General features: G+C 42.9%; 1 protein-coding gene across 6 annotated transcripts in view; it reads right to left on the reverse strand.

Annotated features, from left to right (window-relative positions):
- Myo1b (myosin IB) overlaps positions 1 to 27,064 on the reverse strand; it is a 162,752-nt gene that overhangs the window by 33,415 nt on the left and 102,273 nt on the right. For 3 of the 6 annotated variants that reach the window (XM_040753657.1, XM_040753661.1, XM_040753659.1), the window contains exons 8-15: positions 20,712 to 20,810; positions 19,312 to 19,415; positions 17,701 to 17,848; positions 17,327 to 17,445; positions 12,541 to 12,627; positions 11,827 to 11,892; positions 4,323 to 4,328; positions 2,133 to 2,237 (exon numbers count right to left, since the gene is read on the reverse strand). In XM_040753657.1, the coding sequence (XP_040609591.1) occupies positions 2,133 to 2,237; positions 4,323 to 4,328; positions 11,827 to 11,892; positions 12,541 to 12,627; positions 17,327 to 17,445; positions 17,701 to 17,848; positions 19,312 to 19,415; positions 20,712 to 20,810 (734 nt within the window). The remainder of the gene's footprint in view (positions 1 to 2,132; positions 2,238 to 4,322; positions 4,329 to 11,826; positions 11,893 to 12,540; positions 12,628 to 17,326; positions 17,446 to 17,700; positions 17,849 to 19,311; positions 19,416 to 20,711; positions 20,811 to 27,064) is intronic. The other 3 variants (XM_040753662.1, XM_040753660.1, XM_040753658.1) reach the window with 1 other exon arrangement.

A 27,064-nucleotide genomic window follows, 5' to 3' on the forward strand; every position in this document is an offset into this window, starting at 1 on the left:
GGGTCAATATTGCTCTGTGTATATTTATGATGTTTATAAGGAAATTAGGCAGAACTTGATCCCAGCAACCTAAGGCCTAGGGTTTTTATTTGTCATCACAAGGAAAAAATAATTTTAGAATCAATGCTGAGTACTAAGTCAGTTAACTATTTCAAGTGTAAAGACAGCTCAGAGAAGACCAAGTATATCCCCCATAAGAGACAGCATAGCCTCCAACACGAGCTCCAGACCCAACCCTATGAGGTCAACTGCAATCATTCTCTGTCTGCCTAACCTCCGTCTCTAGGCATAGACATTTAACTTTCTTCTTAGGAGTAGAAATATAATTCCACACAAGTGAGGAATCTGCCTAAATTCTCTTAGAAGTGTTCTAGGTAATGTACACATCAATGTCCCAGCATTCTGTGTATGATGAGGAGACTGGACAAGAACGAATCTTGCTTTTAGGATTTTACGTTACCAAAAGTGTCAGAGAAGAACAAAACTTTTCTAAGTAAAATGGTCATTTGAAAACAAAGAAGTCTTAAAAAGTTGGCTTAATGGGTTGTTTTACTAAATCACTGGGGATTAGAAAACCCATTAGAAAAATACAGGCAGGCAGGAGTGTATGGAGGGGCATGCTTGTACCCCAGTCCTGAAGATTAAGGCAGATGGATACATGTTTGTGGACATCTTGGGCTACACAGAAAGATATTGTTTAGAAATACGTATGTGAACACACACAAATGAATATGAGCTCATGGAAAACATAGCTCTATCATTACCTACCTATCATCTATCTGCCTAGATATCATTTATCTATCGATATCAATCTACCTACCTATAATTGATCTATCATTTATCTCTATCTGTCTGTCTGTCTATCTATCTATCATCAATTGATCTTTCTGCTAGGTGTGGTATGCCATGCTTGTAATCCTAGCACTTAGGAAGCTGAGACAGGACTATCTTGAGTCTGAAGCTCATTTAGGCTGTTAATTCTGTCTCTAAAAAGGAATATAGTAGTATGTTAAGACGGCTCAGCCCGAGCAGTCCCTGGAACCCACATTGTAGGAGACAACTCTCGCAAGGTGTACTCTGGCCTCTGCATGCACCACAGCTCGCTCACAGCCATAGTAAATAGATGCAACTTAACTGCTTAAAAAACAAGGAAGCGAGGTAATAGTATTCCTAAAATATTATGGCAAATCAAAAACAAAAATACGGACAAGAAAATAATCACTTAAGGAGAATTTTTACCTTAAAAAAATGAGAGTGAAAATCAAGCTCCTGTTTCAGACTTAAAGATGAAAGGGCTTTACAAACAATTATTTCTGGTTATTTTCAAATTACAGTAAATGAGATAATCCTTAAATAACATCTGAATGTAGTGACCAGACAACACATGTTATCTTATTTATTATAAATTTTTAAAACCAATGCTTTTTTCTTTTCTTTTCTTTTCTTTTTTTTTTTGGTTTTTACGAGACAGGGTTTCTCTGTATTGTTTTGGAGGCTATCGGTCCAGCCTGGAAAACCAATGCTTTTTAAGATTGAGCAAAATCTCAAAAAATTCTCAGTCTACCTGTGGTGATGCTGATTTTTTGGGGGGGGAGTATATAGTTCTTAGTGTCAGTTTATTCATAATCTATAACCATAAACACAGTCAGTCCCCGAATTACTTCATCACAACCATTGATGAAGGTTTTTTTTACAGGCAATCCATATACACTCTTGACACTTTAAGATAGATGGGATCTGGTCTCTTGCATTTAGCATAGTGCATATGGCTCATTATGTGTGTGATTCAATGACTCCTTCCTTTTCATGTTGGAGGGTAGTCCACTGTATAGATCTATCACAGCACTTACTCATTCATCTCCATTTTCTTAACACGCTATTTTACGCAATTACACTGGAATCCGATGAGACTGAAGGCCATTAACTACTATTTAATGACCACCTACTATGTGCCAGGTACTGTTCTGCACACTAGTGGTACAGTACCGAAGAAAGTTCCAGTCAGCACAGCTGCCATAACAAACAGAATGTGAAGACACAACAGACGGAAACTTAGAGCTGACTCTCAGGTCATTTGTAGATACAGACTTTTGCTTATGATGGAGCAATCTTTCAGACGATTTCAACTTTACCTCCCGTATGTATTCCTCTTGCTCTTCTTTCAGAGTAAGTTCAATGAAGATTTGTTGAAGCTTTTCATTACAATAGTTAATAATAAATTGCTCAAAGCTGTTGTCCTATGTGGAAAAAAGGAAATACACATGTAACCATTTCACCGGCTCTCCCTACAAAGACACTCAACACTTCACTCCATATGAAATGCCACACACCACCCTTTGGACTCGACTGAGGCCCCACACAAGTTCCTAGGACAGATGTCCCTTGCAAGCACTTGAGGAATGGCTCATGAGTCACTGAACAAATGAACTATGCACAGATGCCATGGTACTTAAAGATGGGAATTTTGAGTTGGTAGAGAAGTACCCTACACGTGGTTCAAATTTCCCTCCAAGTTCAGTAAAGACACAGTGAGATCCATAACTTCCCAACTTCCCAACTTGGGAGTCAACAACTTCCCAATCGTTCATTCTCAGGTCCTTCTACCTCACCTGTTCCCTCCAAGACTCAACACCCTGTTATGTGAGTGTGTGCACACGTGTACATGTATCGACTAGTTTCACAAATGTTTCCGATTGCACATTACTTAAGGGGAGGGCTAACCATATCATCTCGCTCACTCACTGTGATTCATGTCATAATGTACCTCATAAATATCCAACACATACGGCACCAGGGAATACACAGAGAGTACCCCTACTGAATAGAAGTCCATGGAAATCAAAGCATCAAAACCAGCCTAAGCCAGAGACAATCTCTCTCTTCTCAGAAGGCCACATCATGTTCTATGGTGCTCTGTGCTTCTGCTTCAGAAGTTCTGCCTCATATTAATCATCTCTTATAAATTCTCTGATGAACGCTCCATGATAAAATCATTTTTGAATAATCCACAGAGCTCAATGAACACACCAAAGGTACAAATGTTATCTGCTGCAGGAATATGTGTTTCACTTAGAACCTTCCCAAGTGACACAGATGTGGTGTCAAAGCTTGTTTCACTTAGAACCTTCCCGAGTGACATGGATGTATGTCAAAGCTTGTTTCACTTAGAACCTTCCCGAATAACACAGACGTGGTGTCAAAGCTAGTTTTCTTCACTTCTACCTCCCATCCTTGCCAAGATTGCATACTGGCAAAGGGACACAACAACTCTACCTCTGGTAACGTTGACTCTACACCACTGAGACTCATCACTTCTTGTGGGTAAGTAGAGACTTGCCTTCACATCTCTTCACAAATGACAAAAGCAAAAAGTCACCGAGGTTCCTGAAAGCTGATCTTTAAATTGACTTTGGTCTTCCCTTGGGCAGACCTGAACTCATGACAAAGCACCTGACTGTATCCTTGTCTGGTATTTGATTTGTCACCACCAGCTATGCAGTGATAGGAGACTTCTAACTACAAACCACAAATGGCACACAGGTTTACACTATCGCTGACTGGTCTCACTAACGCTAGATTCAGAGAAGCATCAATGTTTTCCAGAGTCCTAAAGGTTTTCACTAAAGAAGCAAGCACGTATTTTCAGTACTTCAACAAATGTAGTTTTAGATGCAAATGACAACCCCAGGTGCCTTTTCACACGAATTCTTCAAAACCTCAGAGTTAGCAATTTTGATTAGAAGCTAAAGTCAGTCCTTTACAGCTATCAGGCGTCTTCTCAGATTTCAACCAGCACGAAGTCGTTTCATATACGAAAAACATCAGGTTTCTGTGGTTTGGTAAAGTATGTCCTTATATAATGCTATGATCACAGATAAAATACAATACTTGAGTACCTAATACAAGCAGATCGCTCAGATTAGAAAACAAACATAGAGAGTAAGTCTCCTGTTTGTGAATCTGTGCTGATGAAGCAATTTCAACACAATGATGCTAAGTTTCAAGTGTCCACTGATGGGGGGAGGGTATACGACTGGTGTCCTTGGATACACTAGATGCTATGTACACTTCCAAACAAGACTATGAAATACACACAAACAGGTCAGAAGCAGCGGCAAAGCTTCACGATCACAACACAGCTTGCAGATTAGGCTCAAACTAAATTATATTTGCCATCAATCTTTACAATTTCCTGCATTAGTTCTCTACTTCATATCCACACAATTAGTCAGCAACCCTTCGCTAGGAAACTCACACAAACCAGAGAAGCTATTAGCACAGGCGCATGCAACAGACTGGCACCGCAAACAGTTTATACTTACTGCATTCTGGTGCAGGGGGACAGACACAAAATGCAGTCAGTTCTTAATTAGCAATAGACTTTTCAAAGTAAGCTCTTTCTCAGTTACTCACTGCTCTAAATGGCACCTGCACCACAGGCTGTAAGTCTACGTGGTAGAAAACTTTAGATGAAGACGACAACCTGAAGGACAGTCTCTAAACTTGCATGTTGTATTCCAACTGTGTGTCTGCTAAGGGAGGGCTCTTCACAATGAAATACTGATAACTCATAAAACTTGCCAGTCGCCCTAGGGCTTGAGAGTCCAGGAGGGATGATTAATTCAGTGTAACTTCAGGGTAAAGAAAATATACACGTACACCCAAGGTCTACATCTACCCAGAATCAGGGACAAAGGCATTTGGAAAATCACACAAGAGTGATGAGACCTTTCAAGGTCCAGAAGGACCTCCCGTCCATGATCCGCTTCTGTGCGCTGTGTGGGATCATGCTGAACTCCTTCAGTCACTTAAGATGGCACGGAGACAGTGTCCACCTAGAGATGGTCTAAGAACAAAAGCTGAACTCTCCCAAACAAGCTAGAATAACCACCCATCAATGCAGAAATTAATTTACCACCCCCCCACTGAAATCAGCATCTACTGCAATTGTATTCTACATACTTCAAAACACATCATGGCCAGGGCAAAAATTACCGCCCAAACTGAAGGCTAATAATGTACACACACATCTTGTGGTGTAAGTTTAAGTTGTTGACATTATTCAAATATGGGAAGAACTTCCTGGACATAATTAAAACTAACTTGGAAATTTTTAAGTAAAAGCCCACAGGGAAGGAACAAAGGGAAGAGGAAGGGGGGAGGGGAGCCTGGTAACAAAATAATTCTAACATGTACCATTCTAACACATTTCTACGTTTGTACAGGTGAAATTAATGTAAGGTTTTCAAATGTGGGTTTCCATCCCCTTTATAAAATGTCCAAAGCAAGTCTAGAAGTCGCCATAGACTCTGAATGTCTCCAACAGACATGTGTTCAGATGCTCTTTCACTGGCATGAACTGCGAGTGGCCAGCGCCCCACATGCCCATCTCATGAATCAAGTCTCCAGGGAAGGAGCTGCCTATATGACTTAACTTCCTCCCTCATTTTCTTTACCACTTTACCCACATTTCTTCATAAAATCTGAGGGATGAACTTTAAACATTCAGGAGTGTATTCAAACAAGTACAATTCAGGTTTTTATTGGATGATCCCCTGCAGCGACGCTCAGAGCATCCTCTGCCCTGGACAGACAGCTGTGAGGACACAAGGAACGGGATGGTGCCAGGGTTCCTGCTACTTCACAATGTGCACCAACCACACAGGGGGACAGAAAGTATACACTGTGTTTATAGGGGTAGACCAAACTAATGCTTTTAAACTCTAGGGCTTCTTAAAAAATCTTCTAGACTCTGAGTCGCAATGATCATGCTCCCAGCAGGTGTCAGGCCTACTTTCTGTTTCCAAGTACCAACTATGACTGCTTCACAGGCATGATTCTGAGAGATGGGTCCAGAGATATTGCTTATTTACATTCTCCCTCGAAACAGAGGCAGCGGAGGATATCTTCTAAAGGCAACTACGTGTTTTTAGAAACTTGTATTCTATAAATACTCCATACCCCATGTGTTAAGGATGGGAGATGGTATAATTTGCAGGTGAACATTATGTTCTGGAAACCAGGCAGCTGGAACACAAAGACTATGATTTGCTCAAGCAAAAAGTGCCACCAATTATACACTATACACTGTCAATGTTTTTTACAGGTCTGCCCTCCCATCTGAGGCCAAACATTTGACATTTGGATGTAACATATTAGATGGGGTTTACTATTTATATACAATAAAGGCATAACAACCAACATGGCTTGTTTATAGATACAGCCGCAGCATTCGTGTATTGTAGAGATTCTGGGATGGAGACAGCATTGTTCTAAATGCATCCCAGTGATGACATCTTTGCTAGAAAACCTCCGGCAGCCCCCAAGTATAACACCATTTGGGCAGAAGAGGGTAATGCACTTAGCCACAATCATTTTTTAAAGCAACCAATAAACAGGCTCCAAAGCAATAACTAATTTTTAAAGTAAACATCAGAAAAAGATTCCTCAAAATGTATGAGAAAAAATTTAACATCAGCTAATCACCTCTCTAAATATTTACAAAACTGAGTAACAAATTTCCCTTTAAATACATAACTTCTTTTTCTAGGTAGATATCAAATATGATAAACTTTAAGAAAATCCAAAGTTATTTTCAGTTCCTTAAAGATTTTTAACTAAGCTGTAATTTTTAAAAACTAATGTGGTGGAACTTTAAAAAACCCGCCATATTCACAAATAATCCAGTCACCATTTTCATTTTTTAACATCTCCTTTCTCAATTAAAGGTTCTCCGGCACAGTGAGACACTGGAGCAGAAGGTGCTGACCACATCCAGAATTGATTGGAAAACAAAACCACAAGACACGCTCACCAAGCTGCCCAACACCTGAGCACGTGTCAGCCTGCTTCAGCTGGAGTCATTGTTACACGTGACCCGTTGTGTTTTTACTCCACATGGTTCATTATTGAGGAAGGAGATGTACAATTAGATCAGTTAGCCCTCTGCCTGGATGCGAGCATTACACCTGCACAGGATGTGAAATTACCAGCCAGGGCTGCCTCCACGTTCTAGTGAATGTTAATGTTTAATACATTTCCCAGTAAACTAACTGCCAGCTTTAATAACTTCCTATCAGATAAGCCCTAAGGAAAATTTCACATTGCTCAACTTACTTTTGAATGCAATATAATTTTTTAAAGTAACAGCACTTATCTCCCCCCTGCCTGTGCCCCCTCTTTTTACTTCTTTGAGAATTGTGTACAAGGCATTTTGATCATATTCACCCCCTCCTCCCTGGTCAGCCCACTTATTCCTTAATGAACAAATTACAAAAAATGTCTCAGAAATCAAAGACCAGACTCTCAGTTAAAACAATGTCCAAACTTAACTGTGGACACATCTTCTTCCTTTTGGAAAAGTGGGTTTCCCATTCTACCATGGTGTAGAGCTACAATGTTTTCCTCTGGGAATTGTAACTCAGCTTTATTTCCATGTTCCCTTAGTCTGTTTTCCCAACTGACACCAGATCACATGCAGCCAGCAAGGCAAACTTTGCGGGCAAATCCATGTGTCATCATCCCAAGGCTTACTGCTCCCATTTTCCCCTCCATTTAGAGAGGAACCAAAGAGATTAAAGGCTTCCACCAGCTCAGCTGAAAAGCGCTCCCATGGCAACCGACAGGGGAGTCACTGGGCAGAACTGGACAATTGAGGAGACATTCTGGATCTTACTGTCTCCTTTCAAAGTGAGACCCACAGTGCTCTAAAAGCAGAACGCTACTTCCTGTGGTCAAGTTTTGACAGAAGGACCAAGGCAGAGTTCTATTTATATTCTGTAATTTTTACCTGTGTGGAAAATATAAAAGCACTCATTTGCACGGATCTGGGTTCTGAATACCCTGTTCAACCCGACTCCTCCTACTACAGCTTGTGGTACTCATAAATTCCTAATTAGCTGGGCTTTCTGTGGTCAGTACTGACATTTCCATCTGTTATAATATTGCTGAGAATCCAAGAAAGCTGCTATCTGGGATAGATACACGAATAATTTATTGAAAGGGAAAAAAAGAGAACTTTTGTGATTTTGAATAAAAATTAGATAAAAGCATCTAAAATTATCCAGCCAAATTCTCATTCTAAATGCCTCCAAATGAATGTTTATAAAATAAAACAAATTATTAAAAACAAGATGGCTGGATATTAAACTGAGAAGGGTTAGACAGGAAAATGGAGAGAACCATTAATTACAAGGCACAAACCTTACTTCTCTCGAGGAACTAAGAATGGGAAACAGAAAACAAAGCAAACCGGCACAGTGGAACACACCTATAACCCTAACAACTGGGAGATAGATGCAGATAGAACACTGTAGATTAAGGCCAGCCTTGTCTACAGAGCCAGTTCCAGGCCAGCCAGGGATAAAACCTAGGTCACAAGTTCTTGGCAGCAAGTAGCTGAGCCATCTTGCCAGCCTGTTGTTTAAATGCATTCATCTACCCTATGGTTAATAAGTAAAGGGATCTTTTATATAAAGGCCTTATTTTAAAAATTGTACATATCATTGTCCTCTTGACCATAACAGAATTTGTTTTTGTTTTTTTTTTAGTTAATTATGTTTAATTTTAAAAGCATCAGTTTCATGAAGTAGACTCACATGGAAAGGGACATTCAATAAGGGCTTGTTTACATTAGGTTGTCCTGTGGGCATGTCTGTGGAAGATACCATGATCATGGTAATCAAGGTAGGAGGGCCTAGCCACTGTGTGTAGTGCCATTTTCTAGGCAGGGTAGCATGATTATGGTAATTAAGGTGGGAGGGGCTGTCCACTGTGGGTGATCTCATTCCCTAGGCAGGGAATTCCAAACTGTTTAAGATAAAGGTGTCAGACACCTTTAACCCCAGCACTTGGCAGGCAAAGACAGGCAGATCTCTGTGAGTTCTAGGCCAGCCTGGTCTACATAGTGAGTTCCAGGAAAGGCTCCGAAGCTATACAGAGGGGGAGAGGGAGAGAGATCTAAGCACCAGCATGCACTGCTCTCTCCTCTCGACTGTGCATGTCCAGCTGCTTCGATTCCCAGTGCCTTGATTTTATTACAGTGATGGGTTATAACCTTGAACTGTAATCCAAATAAACCTGTTCTCTTTAGTTGCTTTTGCCAGAATATTTCATCACAGCAACAGGGAAAGAAACGAAGACAGTGGCCATTCGACAACTTACTGTGGATATAACTTACTGGACTTGCTCATGGCAGAAACGTTTGTTTCAAGAGTGCACTGACAGTATTAGCTCCAGGAGTGACGATTGTGTCTATAGGTCATTTAGGCTCAACCTGGCCTACCAGTGGGGCTTCCAGGGAGCTGTGGAAACACTACTGCCAGGTCTTGGCTGGCGATTCTGATACCATTGCTAGTACAGTCTGGACTCGGGAATTCCTGAGCACTCCCAGGTGCTTCCACGGAAATGCACTGAAGGAGAGCATCCCCCAGAAGAAGAGCGTTTACAAACACAGTGTGCACATCTTCATAATGGGAGGCTTGAGCTGAGCAGTGTTGGAAACGTGATGCTCTGACTTGCGGTCAGAAGGCAAGTCCAGCGGGAAGGTATGGAAAAAAACATGAAATAAGGGATTGCTGGAAGATACTTCATCCAGGACCAAGTTTAAGGATTAGGTGCAAAAGCGTACTCTAAAAAAGGAGTCCAATCTGGTTTCCTAACTTTGTAATAGGGTGTGTCTATCTTCAGCAGCAAAAGACCTTCAAGACCTTAAGCCAGATTGTAAATTTAAGCAGACAGGGAAATCTCTGCCTTGTTTGCCTCTAGGACATGGTTCACATCAGGTAGACAATAAATAAACAACAACTGTCTTAAATATACTCATTAGGACCTGTTCTCTAAAGCTAGTTAGTTACATCTTAACATCCTACAGGACAACTGTACGTCTCAATATAACCCCATTATCCTGTCAAAATAGTTTTAATTGGGTGTGGTAATCCTACTACGGGAAGCAGAGGCTGGAGGATTGCCACGAAACGCTGTGTGTGGCACGGCACTAAGAGCCTATCTACTAGCTTATGAGCAATAAATTGTTCTCTGGCAAAATTAATGTAAAAACACTTTTAATTTCCTATTAAAATCTAGGTTTAGCACTCAGCCAATTCATGAAACTATTTAAATTTAGATCAAGGATATACCAGGTAAGAGACCTTTCTCCCTGACAATGGTAAAGAACGCCTTTGACACCTGCCTATTTAGTGACAGTAATCTGAGATGGCACTAATCGAAATTAATTTAAGTACAGCAATTTATGAATATATACAAAAATTCTCCCAAAGCACAAACCCCGAGTTCTTCTCTTTCTAAGAGACCGGCAGCTTCCTTTGTAGATTTACCCTAAGAGGCAAACAGCCAACAAGAACTGTGCTAACAGCTGGCATTCCAGAAAAGGGGGGGGGGCCAGCACACACACCTCCACCTAGGAAGGATCCCCAGAATGTCCAGAAACTGGGAATGATAGTAAGATCAGGAGAACGGAGAACTGGAGGCTTGTTAACAACATCTGGGTTTTCCCACATTTCCAAATATTGGGAAGCCCATGAGTTTGGGGGGGAAAGTAAGGAGCTGACCTTGGTCTTAACACTAGTAAGAAAGAAGAGCAATGAAGACACTATCAGGAAGCCAGGGACTTCAACCTATCTCTGCTATTTAGTTACCTGACCTTCAGGGCCTTTCTCATCTGTGAAATGGGAATAGCAGCTACTTTCATGAAGGTGTTCAGAAGATTAAATCTGACAACGTGTTTATCTAGCCCTTGGTAAGTTCTTAACAAACAACCATTAGGGACTAAGTACGATTGGGGAGAATGTACCACAATAGACAGAGCTGTTATCAGAGTCCCCGAGGACTGTCTGGTTAGTGCCCAAGAATGCATCTTCACCTTTCCTGTGATCCTACAGTCTTATTTTTTTGGAGTGTGTACATTCTTTGGGAGGTCATTCTAGGCAGGGCCTGGTTAGTGCTCACAAATCATTTCTGTGGGTGAGAATTAAGGAAGGAGATAGGTGAATAAACCCATTTCCTTAAACCAAACTAGAACACTACTCCAAACTGCTGGTAAAAGTCAAATGCAGGAAACTATATATAAAAGTACAATGTTTAACCGTGTGATTTGGGACAAGCAAGCACATTCTTCTGCTGCAGTGTTTACTTCGGTAAGATCCCAGCGGGGCGTGGCCTGGAGCAGACTGAAGTAGGCATCTCATCGAAAATCTGACCTGAGACTCAGCACTATTTAGGCCATGGAAGCATCTGGCTTCCCCATTCCTGCGTCTTTGGGCTTCATTTTTCAAATGACCTACAAATGGCTGGATAGCCACGGGCATCAGTGCCCAAGTAACATGGTAGACATACCAATGAGTTAAAATTCAAAACTGACTTTGATAAAGTCTCCAAATGGGCCGGGCATTGGTGGCGCACACCTTTAATCCCAGCACTCGGGAGGCAGAGGCAGGTGAATCTCTGTGAGTTCGAGACCAGCCTTGTCTACAAGAGCTAATTCCAGGACAGCCTCCAAAGCCACAGAGAAACCCTGCCTCGAAAAACCAAAAAGTCTCCAAATGGTGTCTCTGCATTTACACACACATACCATATGTATTCGTTCATGCATGTACACTCACACACACACACACACACACACACACACACACACACACACACACACACACTCACCTGTGGCTTTACTTAAACAGCTTACTTGTAGATTCAAACTATAGTTAGTTACATAGTTATATATGATTAAAACATAGTTAATTGCCCATACAACGTGACTGCATTTCTAACTGTTGTACTTTAGTAACGGCAGTAGTGATTAAAAGAAAATCTTACCTCAAATATCTCAAAGCCATAAATGTCCAGCACGCCCATGACCTTCTTTCTCACTTTGGTCTGTGCCTTTAAAAAGAGTTTTCGCGTCAGTAAGTCAATGCAGACATAATACAAGACCAGAAAGCACAGACTTACACATTTGTTTTGAACTGGAACAATAATTCAGTTGTTCTGTTAAAACTTAGGTAAGAGCTCTGGCGTGGAATCCTTCAGAAACTTAGCAATAATGACGCAGCCACCGAAGGTCCCAGCAGTGTTTCATTGCTAAACAGACATCACTGACTGACAAGCAAAGCTTTTAGTCACCTTGGCCAATATCCTCATTTTAATGAAGAACTATTAGTACCCAAAAGAAAAAGCCAGCTTTTCTCTTTTCTTTTTTTATTATTAATTTTTTTTTTAAATTTTAAATTAGAAACAAGCTTGTTTCACATGTCAATCCCAGCTCTCTCTCCCTCTTTTCAAAGAAGTGCATGCAGCTACTAAGAAAGCCTCTGGCTGCTCTGAGAAGGCCATCAGACTAGTCTGGTCACCAGTGAAACCCAGAGCGCACAGCAAAACAAGAGAAACAAAACCCTGGCAAATGCCGCCTTGTGCAAGACGGGACCGTCTTAAGGAGCCATTCTTTGATTACGGAACTAAGCTTCTTTAACTTACTGTTTATACTGTGAATACCCTTCATTTATTACAAACGGTGTCTTAGAGAGTCAGTACCTTAATGCTTTCGTTGATGCGATTTACCAGCCATGAAAACAGCCTGCTATAGAGGTTTTTGGCCAGGGCATCACGCGCATAATAAGCCTATTAAGAAAAAAAGGGAACAATTTAACACTAACAATTGCCACAATGCCTACTTTCTGTAAAACAATAAAAATAATTTAAAAATATTTAGGCTACTTATTTCAAATTTCTCTTTGGGGCAATTTTTATTATACACTGCATGAGTGGTCAAACTTTAAGAGAATCAAGCAAACTTATCAACCAGCCTACACTTTTGCATCCCAGGATATCAATTCCAAATATTACAGCAGTTTTTCCCAGTGTTACAGAAGAAAAATCAGGAGTGCATACCAAGAATAGGGAAATAAACACTCACAAGAGAGATGCATCTCACCATTATTATAGAAGAACACTATGGAATTAAGTGAGTAAACACTATGTTGTGTGGAAGAAATGGAATAAGTTGTAGCCTTAATACAGTAACCACCACCCCGCTACATACACACAGGACAGGAAACAAAATAGCTCAGAATACAGCAATCAATAGCCCCCTCCCCTTTTCAGTTACAAACCCAATTCTTTAATTGAAGCTATAAAAAGAGGAAAGATAGGCTGGGTAGTGGTGGTGCATGCCTTTAATCCCAGCACTTGAGAGGAAGAGGCAGGTGGATCTCTGAGTTTGAGTTCCAGGACAGCCAAGGCTGGACACAGAGAAACTCCCATCTCAAAAAACAAACAAAAAAAAAAAAAAGAAAGAAAGGAAGTATAATTAATAGAATATTATGGAGAATATTTAATCAAAAGATCAAAAGAAGAGAGGGGCACTTTATAAACACCTATGGAATATAAAATTCCTAAAAACTAGGGCCAGTGTGCCGGCTCAGGTGAGAAAGCCTTATGTCACCAGGCCCAATAGCCTGCATTAATCCCCAGGGCCCACATGGGGACGAGAAGCAAGGCGGCCATCCCTCTTAAACTCTATTCTCTGGCACACACTCTTTCCCTCTCCACCTCGTATCAATAAAGTTCAAGCATTATTGATAAAGTCAATCAGTACACTCTCACTTTATAAAGAGCACGCCTTGTAAGGCTGTGGAACATTTGTTTTACTTTTTTTTCCTTGACCAAGTGTAGCAATATTCACACTGACTTCTTCCCTGGTATGAAGAGAGTACCTCCCTCACTCCACTAGACACTTTCCAGTTAATGCTAAACCCTTTGCCATGTGTCCCAGAGAGCATGGAACTCAGGAGGAGGGAATGTACCTTGAAAATCTGCTAGAAATTGGAGAGAAAGAGGGAAGGAGCTCAGGGAGAAGGAATGAGAAGGGGAAGAAGGAAGGAAAAGAGAAGAAAGGAGGAGGAAGAGAAGGAGGGAAGGAGGAAGGAGGAAAGGGAAGGGGAGGGAAAAGAAGGGGAACAAAGGGAAGGGAGAGGGAGAGGAGGGGAGGAAGGGATGGAAAGGGGAGGGGAAAAGAAAGGGTTGCCCTGGTGAGATTCCACAGTAGAAATCCAAGTCACTAAAACAGCCAAACGAGAATTTAGATGCCCACCTCCCTTGTCTAACACCCTTCTGTGGGTTTTCACTCTCCTAAAACAGGTGACTCAAGTGCCCTGGAAGTGTGAGGAGTCTGTACACAGTTGCATCAGGGCGTCTGAGGTATGCATTTCTACAAGTAGTGTCCATTAACTGTCGTTTCTTAATCCTTTCCCTTTTTCCTCTTGTGTCATCTCTAAATAACCCACCTGCAAATAACCCTTCTTAAAGTCACCCAACTGCCCAGCCTCTGACCCTAACAAAGCATGCTTGGGATGTGCAACAGAACCGGGTGACAATGCGTCCCAGAGTGCTGCTTTATAGTTCTTAAGGCAAAGAACTAGGTGACAACACAGTCCAGAGCTCTGTTCTAGAGTTAAGGCAAACTCACAGCCAGATCTCCCTTCTTTGCAGCTTTCAAACAAAAGCTCTATTTCAGAAGTCGCAAATTCAAAGGCTTTTAGAGGAAACGAACGGGGGGGTGGAGTCTGTAAGGGACTGAGGATGGAGTCTATGTCAAAGCCACACAAACTCTACATTTTAAATGCAATTAAAATAAAGGCCAAACTATCCAGTGTTCAAACAAAATCTGCTTCTGAAGCTGTACGTGGCACCGTGGCCTGCCATCCGCGCTGTTCAGATGCCCCAGACTTCCGGAACTGAATCAAGCCACGGTGCTCTCTACTCTAGTGACCTAGGAAGCGGAGGGGGCAGGAACACTGGTTCCCACTGAAGGATCACTACTGTGGTATGGAAATGGGGGGAAGCACCACGGGGGATGATTCACCACCTTAGACTCTAAGCACACTGTGAAAATGGCATGCTTCTGCCGCCGGCCGCCTGACGCTCATGGAGGAAAACCCCTGGTGGGGTAGGTTCCTCAAGAATCCTTCTGAGATGGCCTGGGGAGTGCTAACTAAGCAAGGTGAGACACAGGTGTGGGGAGCCGGGGACCACATTAACACAGAGAGAGACCTCACTCAGAGGGAAGGTAAGAGCCAGAGCACTGGGAAGGAAGAGGTCAGGAAATGGGGGGGTTTAGGAGCCCATTTAATCGGGGAAATCTCTTGGGCTAGAGTACAATCACATGAACCCCATGGATGGGCATCAGGACTAAGCAGTGACACACAGATTATGGGCAAGGAAGAGGAAAGACACCAAGTAAACATAAACTCTGACACAACTGACTAGGTCACATACGTCGGGGTCAGCTTACAGACAGCCCTGAAGGCTGAGGAAAGACAGACCACAGACTGTCTCATTCCCATTACCTTAGTCTTCATGTCTGCAGGAAGATCTACATGCTTTGGAGAAGATGTGGCAGGAGTGCCATGAGGATGTTACCGGAACCTAAGGGTGAAGCTATGAGGAAAAGCTAACAAAATGGTCTACCTCTAAGGAAAACCTACCAGACCCCACCACCGACGCTGAAAAGCAGCTGGGTCGTGCCCCCTCCCACCCCTCCCCCCAATGAACTGCCAAAATCAAGAAGGGCTCAAACAAAACCTTTTATGAAAAAGGTTTAAAAAATATAGGTAACTCACACAACCTTACCAATAAGAGCACCTTGGTCTGGTTTCTGTAGAGGATGAATAAAAAGCAAGAGGAAAACACCATAAAAAACAGGTCCCAAACCTACACGTCTCCACGGCCTCTGAAACACAGGCTTTTTCATGGCCTTCATAGAACAATTCCTCTGGCTGTTGAAAATGTCCAAATCTGGTAGCTCAAATGTGACCCTGGGGCAGTGAGCCTTGGCTTACATCAGAACCCCAAAGTCTTTAGTCCCATGCCAGACCACAGAACTCCCTTCTTGGGAGGTGTAGCCGAATGAATGAATGAATGAATGAATGAATGAATGAGACAAAGGCAATAAACAAGCCACATAGGTAACTATGATGAGTGTCCGAGACCCCACTGCACACATTCTTCAGGTCCAGCTTGACCTTCCCAGCCATGCTTGAATTCTGAGTAAAGTTGGAGCCAAGGCTGGCTGGCCGTGATCCTCACACGGGCTCCAAACCTGTGTTTCCTTTTGTCCATTCTTTCTCATCTAAATCCCACCTCTCCACAAGCTCTTCTGAGTCTCAGTTTCTCCAATAAGGGTCAGCTGGGGCTCGGGCTACGCTTGCTTTCACATCTTCTCAATGGAGTCAGCTGCTCACTGACTGAGGACTCAGGTGACTCGGAGATTTAAAGGCAGAAGCAATCATTTACAGGCGAGTGCACGGGTTCCAGTGAGGGAAGGGCTGCTACAATCCAAATCTCCATGCGGCAAAGCCTTTCCATAGCCACAGAAATACAAACAAAGTAGAGGGGTAGCAAGAAAGGAACAGGAGGCTGGATGAGCTCCACCCTGCGGTCCTACGGTGGCTGGTGGCAAAGAGGATAAAGGAAGCAGACCCGAGTGAGGAGCCCAGAACTAGTCACTTCATTCCAGCCCAGATCAGCTGACTGATGGAAAAACATCAAACTCACAGAGCAAACAGTTCACAGCACTAGGGACTCCAGATGCCACCCGAGTGTGCTCACGCCGTGCACACCGCATCTCTGCAGGAGCAACTCAAGACACCCGAGTGTGCTCACACTGTACCCGCCTCTGCGGGAGCAACTCGCGGCTGTGTCTTACGAAGACTTCAGTGGCACAGCGGGGGTACAATATGGAAGAAGGAGAGTCAGGATTGACCATCTGGGCTCCTCCTGCCTTCCCACTCTCTTCTCCTACATCACCCTTCGCTCCTCTCACCCCATGCATTAAACCACCAGCAATTCTGTAGCCTCGGCTTTGAAAGCAGGTCCACAAAGGCCACGTGCAAGCATCTGGCCTTAGGTTGGGAGCACCCTTCTAACGTCCTTCTTTTCTGTTTCCCTTAGGATCTGCTCTGTACACTCCGCCAGAAGGACCCTTTGGAACAAGAGGCGGATCATACCCAGCTCACTGTCAGCCTGAAGCACCTTCCTTCCTGCCCCTGTGGGCATCAATCTTCCTTAGTCTGTTCTACACTTTTCTCCGTGTCACTGTCTTAGCAACTGTTGCTTGATAGATTATTTACTGTGTCTACTGACTATTATCCAATACTTCCTGACCTTAATTTTCAGCTCACTGAGGACAGGAACTCTTTATCTGTTTAATTTTCCTTAGTGTTCCCAATGCCTAGAACAATATGTGGAGTGTAGCATGACCCATGAGGTAACTGTCTGCAAAATGACATTTCACAAAAGCATGACCATTTAAGAGACCCACCTGAGCCACATTCAGTGTGGTCGAAACTTTCTCCTGCTTCGCTTCAACTGTTCGGAAACTAAACGCTCTTTCTAGAACCAACTGGTCAATGCTGGTCAATTCACAGATTTCTTTTAGCTCTGTTGGGGAGCAGAGGGAGACAGGCACAATCCATGAGGTACTGCTGATCACCATCAAGTCCTCGGCTGCTCTTTCTACATCACACTCAGTATGTAAACATGTACAAATTAGAAGGAAACATCACTGCAATGGCATTTCGGTTTAGTTTCCCTAGTAAGTTTTTTCAACCCGATGAGAAGTTCAAGGTTTGCTCAGAAACTGGGCAGAAGTTCAAAGAAATTTCCCTAAGCCAAGCTGCCCCTCTGCGGACTCACCATTTTTATCTTTGATTTTGCTTTCATCCAGACCATTCATTCGTGATTCGGGCTTGAACTCGATGTTCCCCAGTTTCAGCACAGCGGCCACTACCTCCAGGACAGCCTCGGTTTCATGATCCATAAAGCCCACGATCTGCATGGCGTTCTAGGGGAGAGAAGCACCTGCTTGCTTTCGAGTCTGTACCTGCTGTGGTGGCTGCTGCTTGCTTGTTTTAACCCACAATGAAGTCAAATGAATACTACTACAGATCTATTTCTGGGGTAAAAAAGAATTTTAAAACACAAACAATTATCTTGCTCAGTGGCTCCAAACTGTACTTAAGAGTCTTCCAGGCACCAGGCACACTTAATGGCAGAGTTGTGTACACAAGAGGAGGCTGGGAGCTAAGCCTCAGCTCCCCTCCCCCACTTTCAAATCAACCAGCTGGCTTCCATAGATGTCATTTTTTTTCACACTGGGCTTCTAGAAACAAAACCAAACAAGATGTTTCTACATCCTCCAGCAACAGAAAACAGCCTTGCTTATTTCACAGATGAGAAAAACACCCCTTACAAAGGTGAAGTGCCCTGGAGGGTGCAAGGGACACTCACTCTTTCATTCACAAATGCGCATGGAGGGCCAACTATGTGCCAGACAAAGTGGTTACAGAGCTGGCCTTGGATTCAAGTCTTAAACAAAATCATGCCCGGACTATTGCTTCCATATGCGGGTGTTTACACAGTTCTACACAATGGCACCATGACACGTAGATGCCTTCTTCCCGAGAACAGTTGGCATTATATTCTCTCTCTCTCTCTCTCTCTCTCTCTCTCTCTCTCTCTCTCTCTCTCTCTCTCTCTCTCTCACACACACACACACACACACACAGACACACACACACATACACACACACACACAGAGAGAAGCTTACAGAACAGCGAGAGTAATGTATCTTTTTGTTATGGAAATTTCAAATGCACACACGGGTAGCAAGAACAAGAAAAGGACCCCACATCCTCTTCAGTCAGCCTCAACAATTAATGGGTGCCAATCTTGATTCATCTGTAACACGATGTCCCCCGCTCCTCCCCACAGCCCCAGCTGTCTCATTTGGAAGGAAACCCCAGTTACCATAATGTCCTAATGGGAGTCATTTTGAAAGTGCATGCCACATAAAGACAGAGAATTATGTAAAAGTGGGCTTCTGTGCTAATGAACGAGGGACTCGGATCCCTCTGATGTGTACATCATTTTCTAAATCTGCTTAAAAAGCAGGGTTTTCTGCCTAAAAACACTCTCGACTTAACAGGACCCAAGGGCAGTTTTCATATTTGGAAATTAACTTCGGTTATAAAAATACTTGGGATTTCAACACACACCGAGAGCCAAGTCCCAGAACAACAGGCAGAAGGCGCGTTTTTACAAATGGTCAAACAGCATGCTCCAGCAAACAGGGCCTCCACAACCTTGTGTATAGTGTAAAGCTGAGTTAACAGAAACATAAGGGATTCCTGGAAGTGTGTAACCTGGGGGAGCGTGAATTCTAGCATGAAGAAAACTGAATTGCAAGCGGTCTGGCTAAACAGTACGGGGTTACCATTCTGAAGTGTAATGAAGGCGTTTCTTACCCTGACAGTTCTGAAGTTGGCGGCATCATCCACACCGTTCACTTTGGCCGAGTCCAGACTCAGATAGTTGTATCTGCTGAAATCCCGCTCGAGCTTAAGCTTGTCTATTGAGCCATGCATACAAATTGATAAGTTATTTCAACAAATGCACTCCTCTTCCCAATTTCATTTTTCTTTTTAAGATTTATTTATTTATTATACAGTGTCCTGTCTGCATGTGTGTCTGCAGGCCAGAAGAGGGCACCAGATCTCATTATGGATGGTTGTGAGCCACCATGTGGTTGCTGGGAATTGAACTCAGGCCCTCTGGAAAAGCAGCCAGTGCTCTTAACCTCTGAGCCATCTCTCCAGCCCTTCATGTTCCACTTTTCAGATAAAATGACCTTTTTATTACGCATCAAATCAACATCAGGAACTGATGCACAAAGATCAACAACAGTGTTCTCCTGAACCCACTTTTGCAACTATTGCACATTTATCATTACAGGGCAATATTGTAATGTAGGGTGGCTACACACAGGGAGTGGAAATGCCCTTCTTATAAACTGGCTTTGGGCTCATATGAATTACTATGCTATATCCCAAAAGGCAGAAAGACAGGGTGCAGACTCTGGTCATTTTGTGACTCTCTGAAGGACTGCTACTGACACTCCCAGGCACTCATCAGCTCAGCAGATTGCAAGTCTAGATATCAGAAGTCTTCCCTGCTTTTCCTTCTCACACTTTTCCTAACACATGCCCAGTGGGTAATTCAGCGTGTTTAAGCGTGCACTGGTTGATTACCAGAGAGCATGGTGATAAGGATTACTTTTCACTGTCGACTGAATTTAGATCACCTAAGACACCTCTGGACGTGGCGAGAGAGTTTCACAGAGAGGGGACACACTGCACATGTGGGTGGCACCTCATGAAAACCAGCGTGAGCCGTCACACAGTCACTGCTACACAAGCGCAAACCCTGCTGCGTCCAGCCTCACCCCCGCAATCCTCGAACCCTGAGCCAAACCAGCCTTCCTGCTCTCCCTAAGTACAGAGGTAAGATAGAGTGTGTCTCCCTGCGTGTGGCTGACTTTCCAAAGTCCTTCTTGTTTGAACTGTTCAATGACGTAGCCAACAGCTATTGAATAATTCAATTGCCTTTACCCACCGAGCCATCTTGTCCATCCCATTCCCCAGGGTTTTTAAACCCTCACTCAGAAAATTTGCATATGGCCATAGACTTTTACTACACATTGCCAATTTTCTTCACTTGAGTGCTATATAGTCTTCTGTTTAGATTTTAAGTTTGAGAGTAAGGCTCCGCCAACACGTCTGAGGGATATGACTTGGTCCCTGGTGAGACAGAGAAATACGAAAGAAATGCTGGGGTGCGGCAGAAGCAAACAGCAACTGGGACTTACGGAGCAGCTCCTCAGAGGCTCCGGAGAGCAGCTGATAGAACACGTGGAAGTTTCTTTCACCTCTGGGCTGCTTAACAACACGAGATTTCTCCAAAAGATCTAGAAGGAAAAACAAAGACAATCAAAATGGCACAGAACTCGTTTTGCCTTCAAATGTATCATACCTGCTACCTCTTTTACTAATTTTATACTAGTAAAATAAAACAATAAAAGAAGTGACATTTTAAGTTCTACTTTGAAAAAAGAAGCACAAGTCAACTAAAACCACCAACTCAAACTTCCAACAAATCCCTTCAAGATAAAGCTCTTAGTACCAGTATCCTCTTACGTTTCCAATGGTCATATTAAAGGCCTAAAAATTTCATGTTACAAATGTAAGCACTGAAATGCATCCATTCAGATTCCACATAATAATTACAAGGCTAAAAAACGAGCTGCCAGGTCCTGTGTGTAAGAGCGTCCCAGATAGTGTCGTGTCTTAGCAGACATCGCCGTACAGCTGAGCACAGAGGCCGGGGTACCTGGGGCGATTTGAAACCAGACCATCTGACAAGGTGAGGCTTTCAGCTCACACATGTCCTTCACCTTTTGGAAGAATTAGAGTGGGCTTTCTAGATCAAAGCTTTAGGATTTTGTGTTATTTGACACTACATATTCACTGACTCCAGCTACTTTTTCATCTCTTAAACTTAAGGCGTCATCAAGTTTTCACACTTTTATCCAGAAATGGAAAACTAACAAAGAAACCACAAAGGACAGAACTACAGATAACAGTCTCCTCCTGCCTAGAATCCGCTACTCCCTTACCAGAGACACAAAAGAATGTACAAGCTCTGTGGCAAAAGATAATTTTAAAATGTATCTTTATAAATTTACGAAATACTGTAGCGATGACATCCTAAACCAATGGTTCTCTTTACTGACACACTAAGTCCTAATCACGTTGAAATGCAAATGTTATTTAACTGGGTGTGAGGTTAAACAGACCGCACTATGAAGGCTCCCAAGGAATGTTCACTCGAGTTTCTCATTTGTGTTTGTGGCATCTATTAAGACCATTTGAGGCTGCAGGGTGGGAAGAATTTAACAATGTAGCCATGGAGAAAGGGAAATCTACAGTGTTCTAACTACATTTTTTTTATAAGAACAAAGAGATGAACACAAGACCTATACTAAGCCAAATGGAAAAAGAACAAAAATATTTAAGCACAAAAAATATTAGAAATGAGGTATTACAGATTTTTTTTTTATGTTCATCTTCAGTTGTCATAGGATTTGGGAGAATACAATGTCCCCAAACTGTGGTGAAGGATAATGAAGACTTAGCGTTTAGGAAAAAAAAGGGGGGGGGGGGGGGATAAAAAGTGGAAAACAACTTAGGGGTAAAAGCAGTGTATAATATTCATCACTTCTAAAGAAGTGAAATTTCAAACAACTAACACAGACACATGAATGCAGAAACATAATTATGTAAAAATATAGTATGGTTTTACTTATCAAGTGGTCAAGCTCCCAAAAGATCTAACAGTGCTGTACAATTCTGGGAACAAAGAAGCCAGGGGCAGATTCTTCACAGAAAAGCTAATTCTCAAAGGAAATCCCCACGCCTAGAAGAAAGTAACTGACTACATGAGAAATACAAACAAGGGCTGCATTCTGCTTTGTCCATTCACACACAAATTCCTTCAGTGGAATCACCACCCACTGAGCACCGGGAACAATTCAGGAATCAGCAAACACCAAGGCTTTCTTCCTTTTGCCTTACAAGCCACCCATGCCAGAGACTGCGCCACACAAACCAACACAAACATCCTTCCAGGTGAGATGAGAAGCTGACAGCTAGGGAATGACTCAGTGGATGGAGCACTTGCCAAACGGGTATGTGGATCAGAGTTCTGGATACCCAGAATCCAAGTACAACCAGCCAATGTCTGTGGGCCCCCCATCTCCGGTGAGAGGGAGCGAGTGAGGAGAATCCTCAGATGCCATGAGTCAGCTGCCCGGTATTGCCCCAGTGACTATGATACCCTGCCTCAAACAAAGGAGAGGACCAACACCCTAAATCTCCTGATCTCTACACAGGCACCACAGCACACATGCTTGTGCATACACACACACACACACACACACACACACACACACTCACACTCACACACTCACACACACACACACACACACACACACACGGCAAGCTGTTCATGAATTGAGGGTGAGGGAGACAGAGTTTAAAAACTCCAAGCTTTTTCAGATCCCTAAAAGCCCTGCCACACTCCATAATCGCTGGACGCCTCCCAAGCTCCTCTCCTCATCTAACAGTAACAGCAGCGCCTCAGTCATGGATACAAATGTGCTCAGTAACACTTACACAATCGCGTCATGCTTCAAGACATGAAATAATACCTTTAGAAAGCATGATACACACTGGCCATACTGTGCACCTGCAACGCACTACTTAGCCTGGCATCTGTCCCCCTTGAAAATGTGAGGATGTAGAAACAGCAATGGCTGTGGAATTCATCACAGTCACCATCAGTGACTTAAAGACCAGCAATGTCACAAAGAAGTTGACTGGACGTACTTCTTGGCCCACATATGTACCGATATGGTCAGTAAGGATAGCCATAGTCAAGCATAACTCATAGTGCATGTGTTTAAAAAGGAAGGTACAGAAGGGAAGTAGAGGCAGAATGTCAACTTCCTTCCCGTCTGTGAGCATGTGCGGCCCTGAGTGCCTGCCCTTGAGGTTGACCCTGACGCCTCCACTCTACAGATGAGAAAGTGAGGCTCATTCCACACTGACAGGAATATGAACCCAGAGCTTTGGTTCCTGGAATTCACGCTTAGACTCTGTAATTTTTCAGGGGCGGGGTAGGGGTGGTAAAACTCTTTAGTGTTTGGAGAATACTGAACTTTATATGAAATCCATGAATTCACTAAGCAACTCTCTCACAAAATGAGGAAGCTTTTATTACAAAGCAGTTGAAGGTTTTACTACTTACAATGCTTACTCTATTACCCCAGAGCCTATTTCAGGTGCTTTATGACTTTTCATGTAAGTCATAAGCTTCCAAGTAGAAAAGTAATTAGAGGAGTGTTTGCCCCCAAATAATTCACTAATGCTTGAAACCATTCCCTGGTGGTGTTTTGTGCTAAATGTGCATGTACCAACATAATCAAACAGCATGAAGCCATATCAAATAATTACTCAAAGTGGAGAATATAAACTCAATTCACTGTAGGGACTTCTCACCTGACCACGTTCATTTGCTTAAATGTGCCCTGAATGAAATGGAAACAGAACCCGGCACAGCTCCCCCCTGCCTGTGGAGCTGCTGCAGCATTGGCTGGGCCTCTGCTGGGGAGATTTAGAGGCGTTGTGACTAGATGCCAGATCCTAGATTCAGCAGGCATGTGAGGATCTCCAGACACCCCAATGCAACTACATCCCAAGATGTAAAGTTTAACATAAATTCACATTATAAACAAATAAACTTATACAGCCATTACAGAACAATAAGGACAAAGAAACATTAGGACCAGAACTTGCCCTCCTACCTAACAGGCCATCATCAACTGACTATGGACAAAAAAGAACCAGTTAATCTACAAGATGTACATGTGCCTGCTGGTCTCTTAGAACAGCCTTCCTAGGCAAACTGTGATAGAAATAAAATATCCATGATTGCACCCACTGGAAGAGGAAGGTTTTTAAAAATAGGCAAAGGAATTAAAATGAGTAAAAAGGATGAAAGAGCTGGAAGAAAAAAAAAGTCTCTCATTACCCTGGGGCATAATGAAAGGATTAAATAGCCTGGTAAAAAATGTCTTTGTTTTATACACAATCTCTCTCCCAAGTAAAGCAGCAGCCCTGAATGGAAAACTATGGGCACTGTCCTTGATGGTCCCCTCATCTCCAAGTGTCCTCAGTGGTCCCCTCATCTCCAACTGTCCTCCTTGGTCTCTGCATCTCCAAACTGTCCTCAGTGGTCCCCTCATCTCCAACTGTCCTCAGTGGTCCCCTTATCTTCACTGAAGTGTTGGCTATCACTCCCTTCCAGTCACTGTCCAGATGGGCAGGAGGATACCATGAAGGCTTTATGTATGATGCCCATCCCAACCAACAGGTGTTTTGAAGGAAAAAATTAAATTCTCATCAGCAGTTACTACTACAGTTAGCTCAATAAGGAATACATATATTCCTTATTGTATATATATGTATATATATGGAAACAAGAATAAGGAAGTGATCAAGTTCTTGATGAAGGCTCACAAAGAGTCATCTTTGTCTCAGTTTTACTAGTGACGACAGGATAATAATACTGCAAGCCCATGATTCTGAAGGCTGACTGCTCCAGCGACCCCAGACCTTTCCTCCGGTGGTTCAAAGATGAACACTGGGAGAAAAACATCTCAGGGTTGTATCTACTGGGCTTATGCCTTGTCATTACAGCAAAAGGCTAATTCAAATAGCATGGGCCTGTTTGTAAGTAGCTATCATTATTATACGATTTTAAGCATTTTTCTTCCTGTCTTAGATAATTGTCTACCTCTCCACAGGGAGAAGCCATGAACACTTAGTGCCATCACTGGCTCCCTGACTTCCAGTTGCCAGAGGGCTACTAGCACACGTGTGTGTTCAGGTGACAACTTCAACCTCACCTTTAACAGAGCCGTCTCTTTTCCAGTTGGAATCTCATGTCCAAAATGCCTATATGGTTGTTTTGGACTGTGAGAAAGCACCCTAAATCTCAGTAGCTTAAAGCTACTGAGCCCAGCATGGCTGGACGGCCTGGGTTTGCTCCTGGCTCTCCGAGTGACACCTGGGCAGCTCATTTCATAACCCTCTTCTGCCCCAACAGATGCTTATATACACTGCAGTGAAGAAAAACTCCAGGAACAGCAAAGGCAAGCTCTACTATGCAGCCAGTTTCCAAGTCTGGCTAGGCTCCCCTTGATAATTGTCCTACAGACTGCCAAGCCCTGAGTCAATAAGAATGGGACAATCCAAAGGTGTGGACACAGAAAGAGAATTTACTGTGGCCATTCCTGAAAGTATATTCAGTTGTGGCTGTTAAAATTGTTGGGCCGTGAGATGGCACAGAGGGAAAAGGTGCGAGCCACCATGTCTGGAAACCTGACTTCCATCCCTAGGACGCACACAGTACAACTTCCCCATGCTGTCTGCCAAGGTGGGTAAGCATTTAGATAGTAAAGAAGAATTTAGCATGATGGTAGAGTGCGTAAGCATAAGGTCCTAAATTCAATCCCCACTATTACTAAAAATTAAACTATATAGATAAAATAAGCCACTAAATCTGGAGTTTTACTTCTTAAAATCTTCAAAAGCATATAAGTACATGTGATATTCAGTGTGTGTATCTGTGTGCTGTGTGTGTGCATGTATGTGGGGCGTGTGGTTATATATGTGTGGTATGTGTGTATATGTGGGGTGTGTGTACGTGCATGTGGAATTTGTGTGTGGTATATGTATGTATGTGGGTGTGGGTGTGTATGCGTGTGTGTGTGGTATGTGTATGTATGCGGGGGAGTGTATACTGTGTGTATAGCACATGTGTATGGTGTGTGTGTGTATAGTACATGTGTAGGATATGTGTATATGTGGGGTGTGTATATGTATGTATGTATGTGTTATGTGGGGGTGTATGTGTGTATGTGAGCATGTGAGTATATGTGTGTGGTATGTGTGTAGTATGTATGTGCATGTGGGATGTATGTCTAGTATATGTGTGTATGTGGGGTGTGTGTGTGGTATGTGTATGTATGCGGGGGAGTGTATATTGTATGTATGGTATGTGTGTATGTGTATGGGGTGTGTGTGTATAGTATGTGTGTAGTATATGTGTGTATGTGTGTGTGTGTGGTATGTGTATGTATGCGGGGGAGTGTATATTGTGTGTATGTGTATGGGGTGTGTGTGTATAGTATGTGTATAGTATATGTGTGTATGCGTGTGTGTGTGTGTGGTATGTGTATGTATGCGGGGTGTGTGAGTATATATGTGTGGTATGTGTGTATATGTGGGGGGTGTGGTCTATATGTTCATTGGGATGTGTGTGTGGTATATGTGTGTATGTGGGTGTGTGTATGTATGTGTGTGTGTGGTATATGTATATATGTGGGGGAGTGTATATTGTGTGTATGGTATGTGTGTATATGTGTATGTGGAGTGTGTGTGTGTGTACGTGTGCATGTGTGAGGTCAGAGTTATTTAGTGCCTGGTTATTCAGCAGTAGATAGGTTGTCTCTGTGTTTACAGAATATGTGTTTGGTGAGGCTATACAGACAATAAACAAATCGGTATTTAATAGTGGAAGATAAACGTTTATTGAGAG

This window comes from Mesocricetus auratus, unplaced genomic scaffold (genome assembly GCF_017639785.1).
Source record: "Mesocricetus auratus isolate SY011 unplaced genomic scaffold, BCM_Maur_2.0 Super-Scaffold_100010, whole genome shotgun sequence".
Taxonomy (NCBI): Eukaryota; Metazoa; Chordata; class Mammalia; order Rodentia; family Cricetidae; genus Mesocricetus; species Mesocricetus auratus.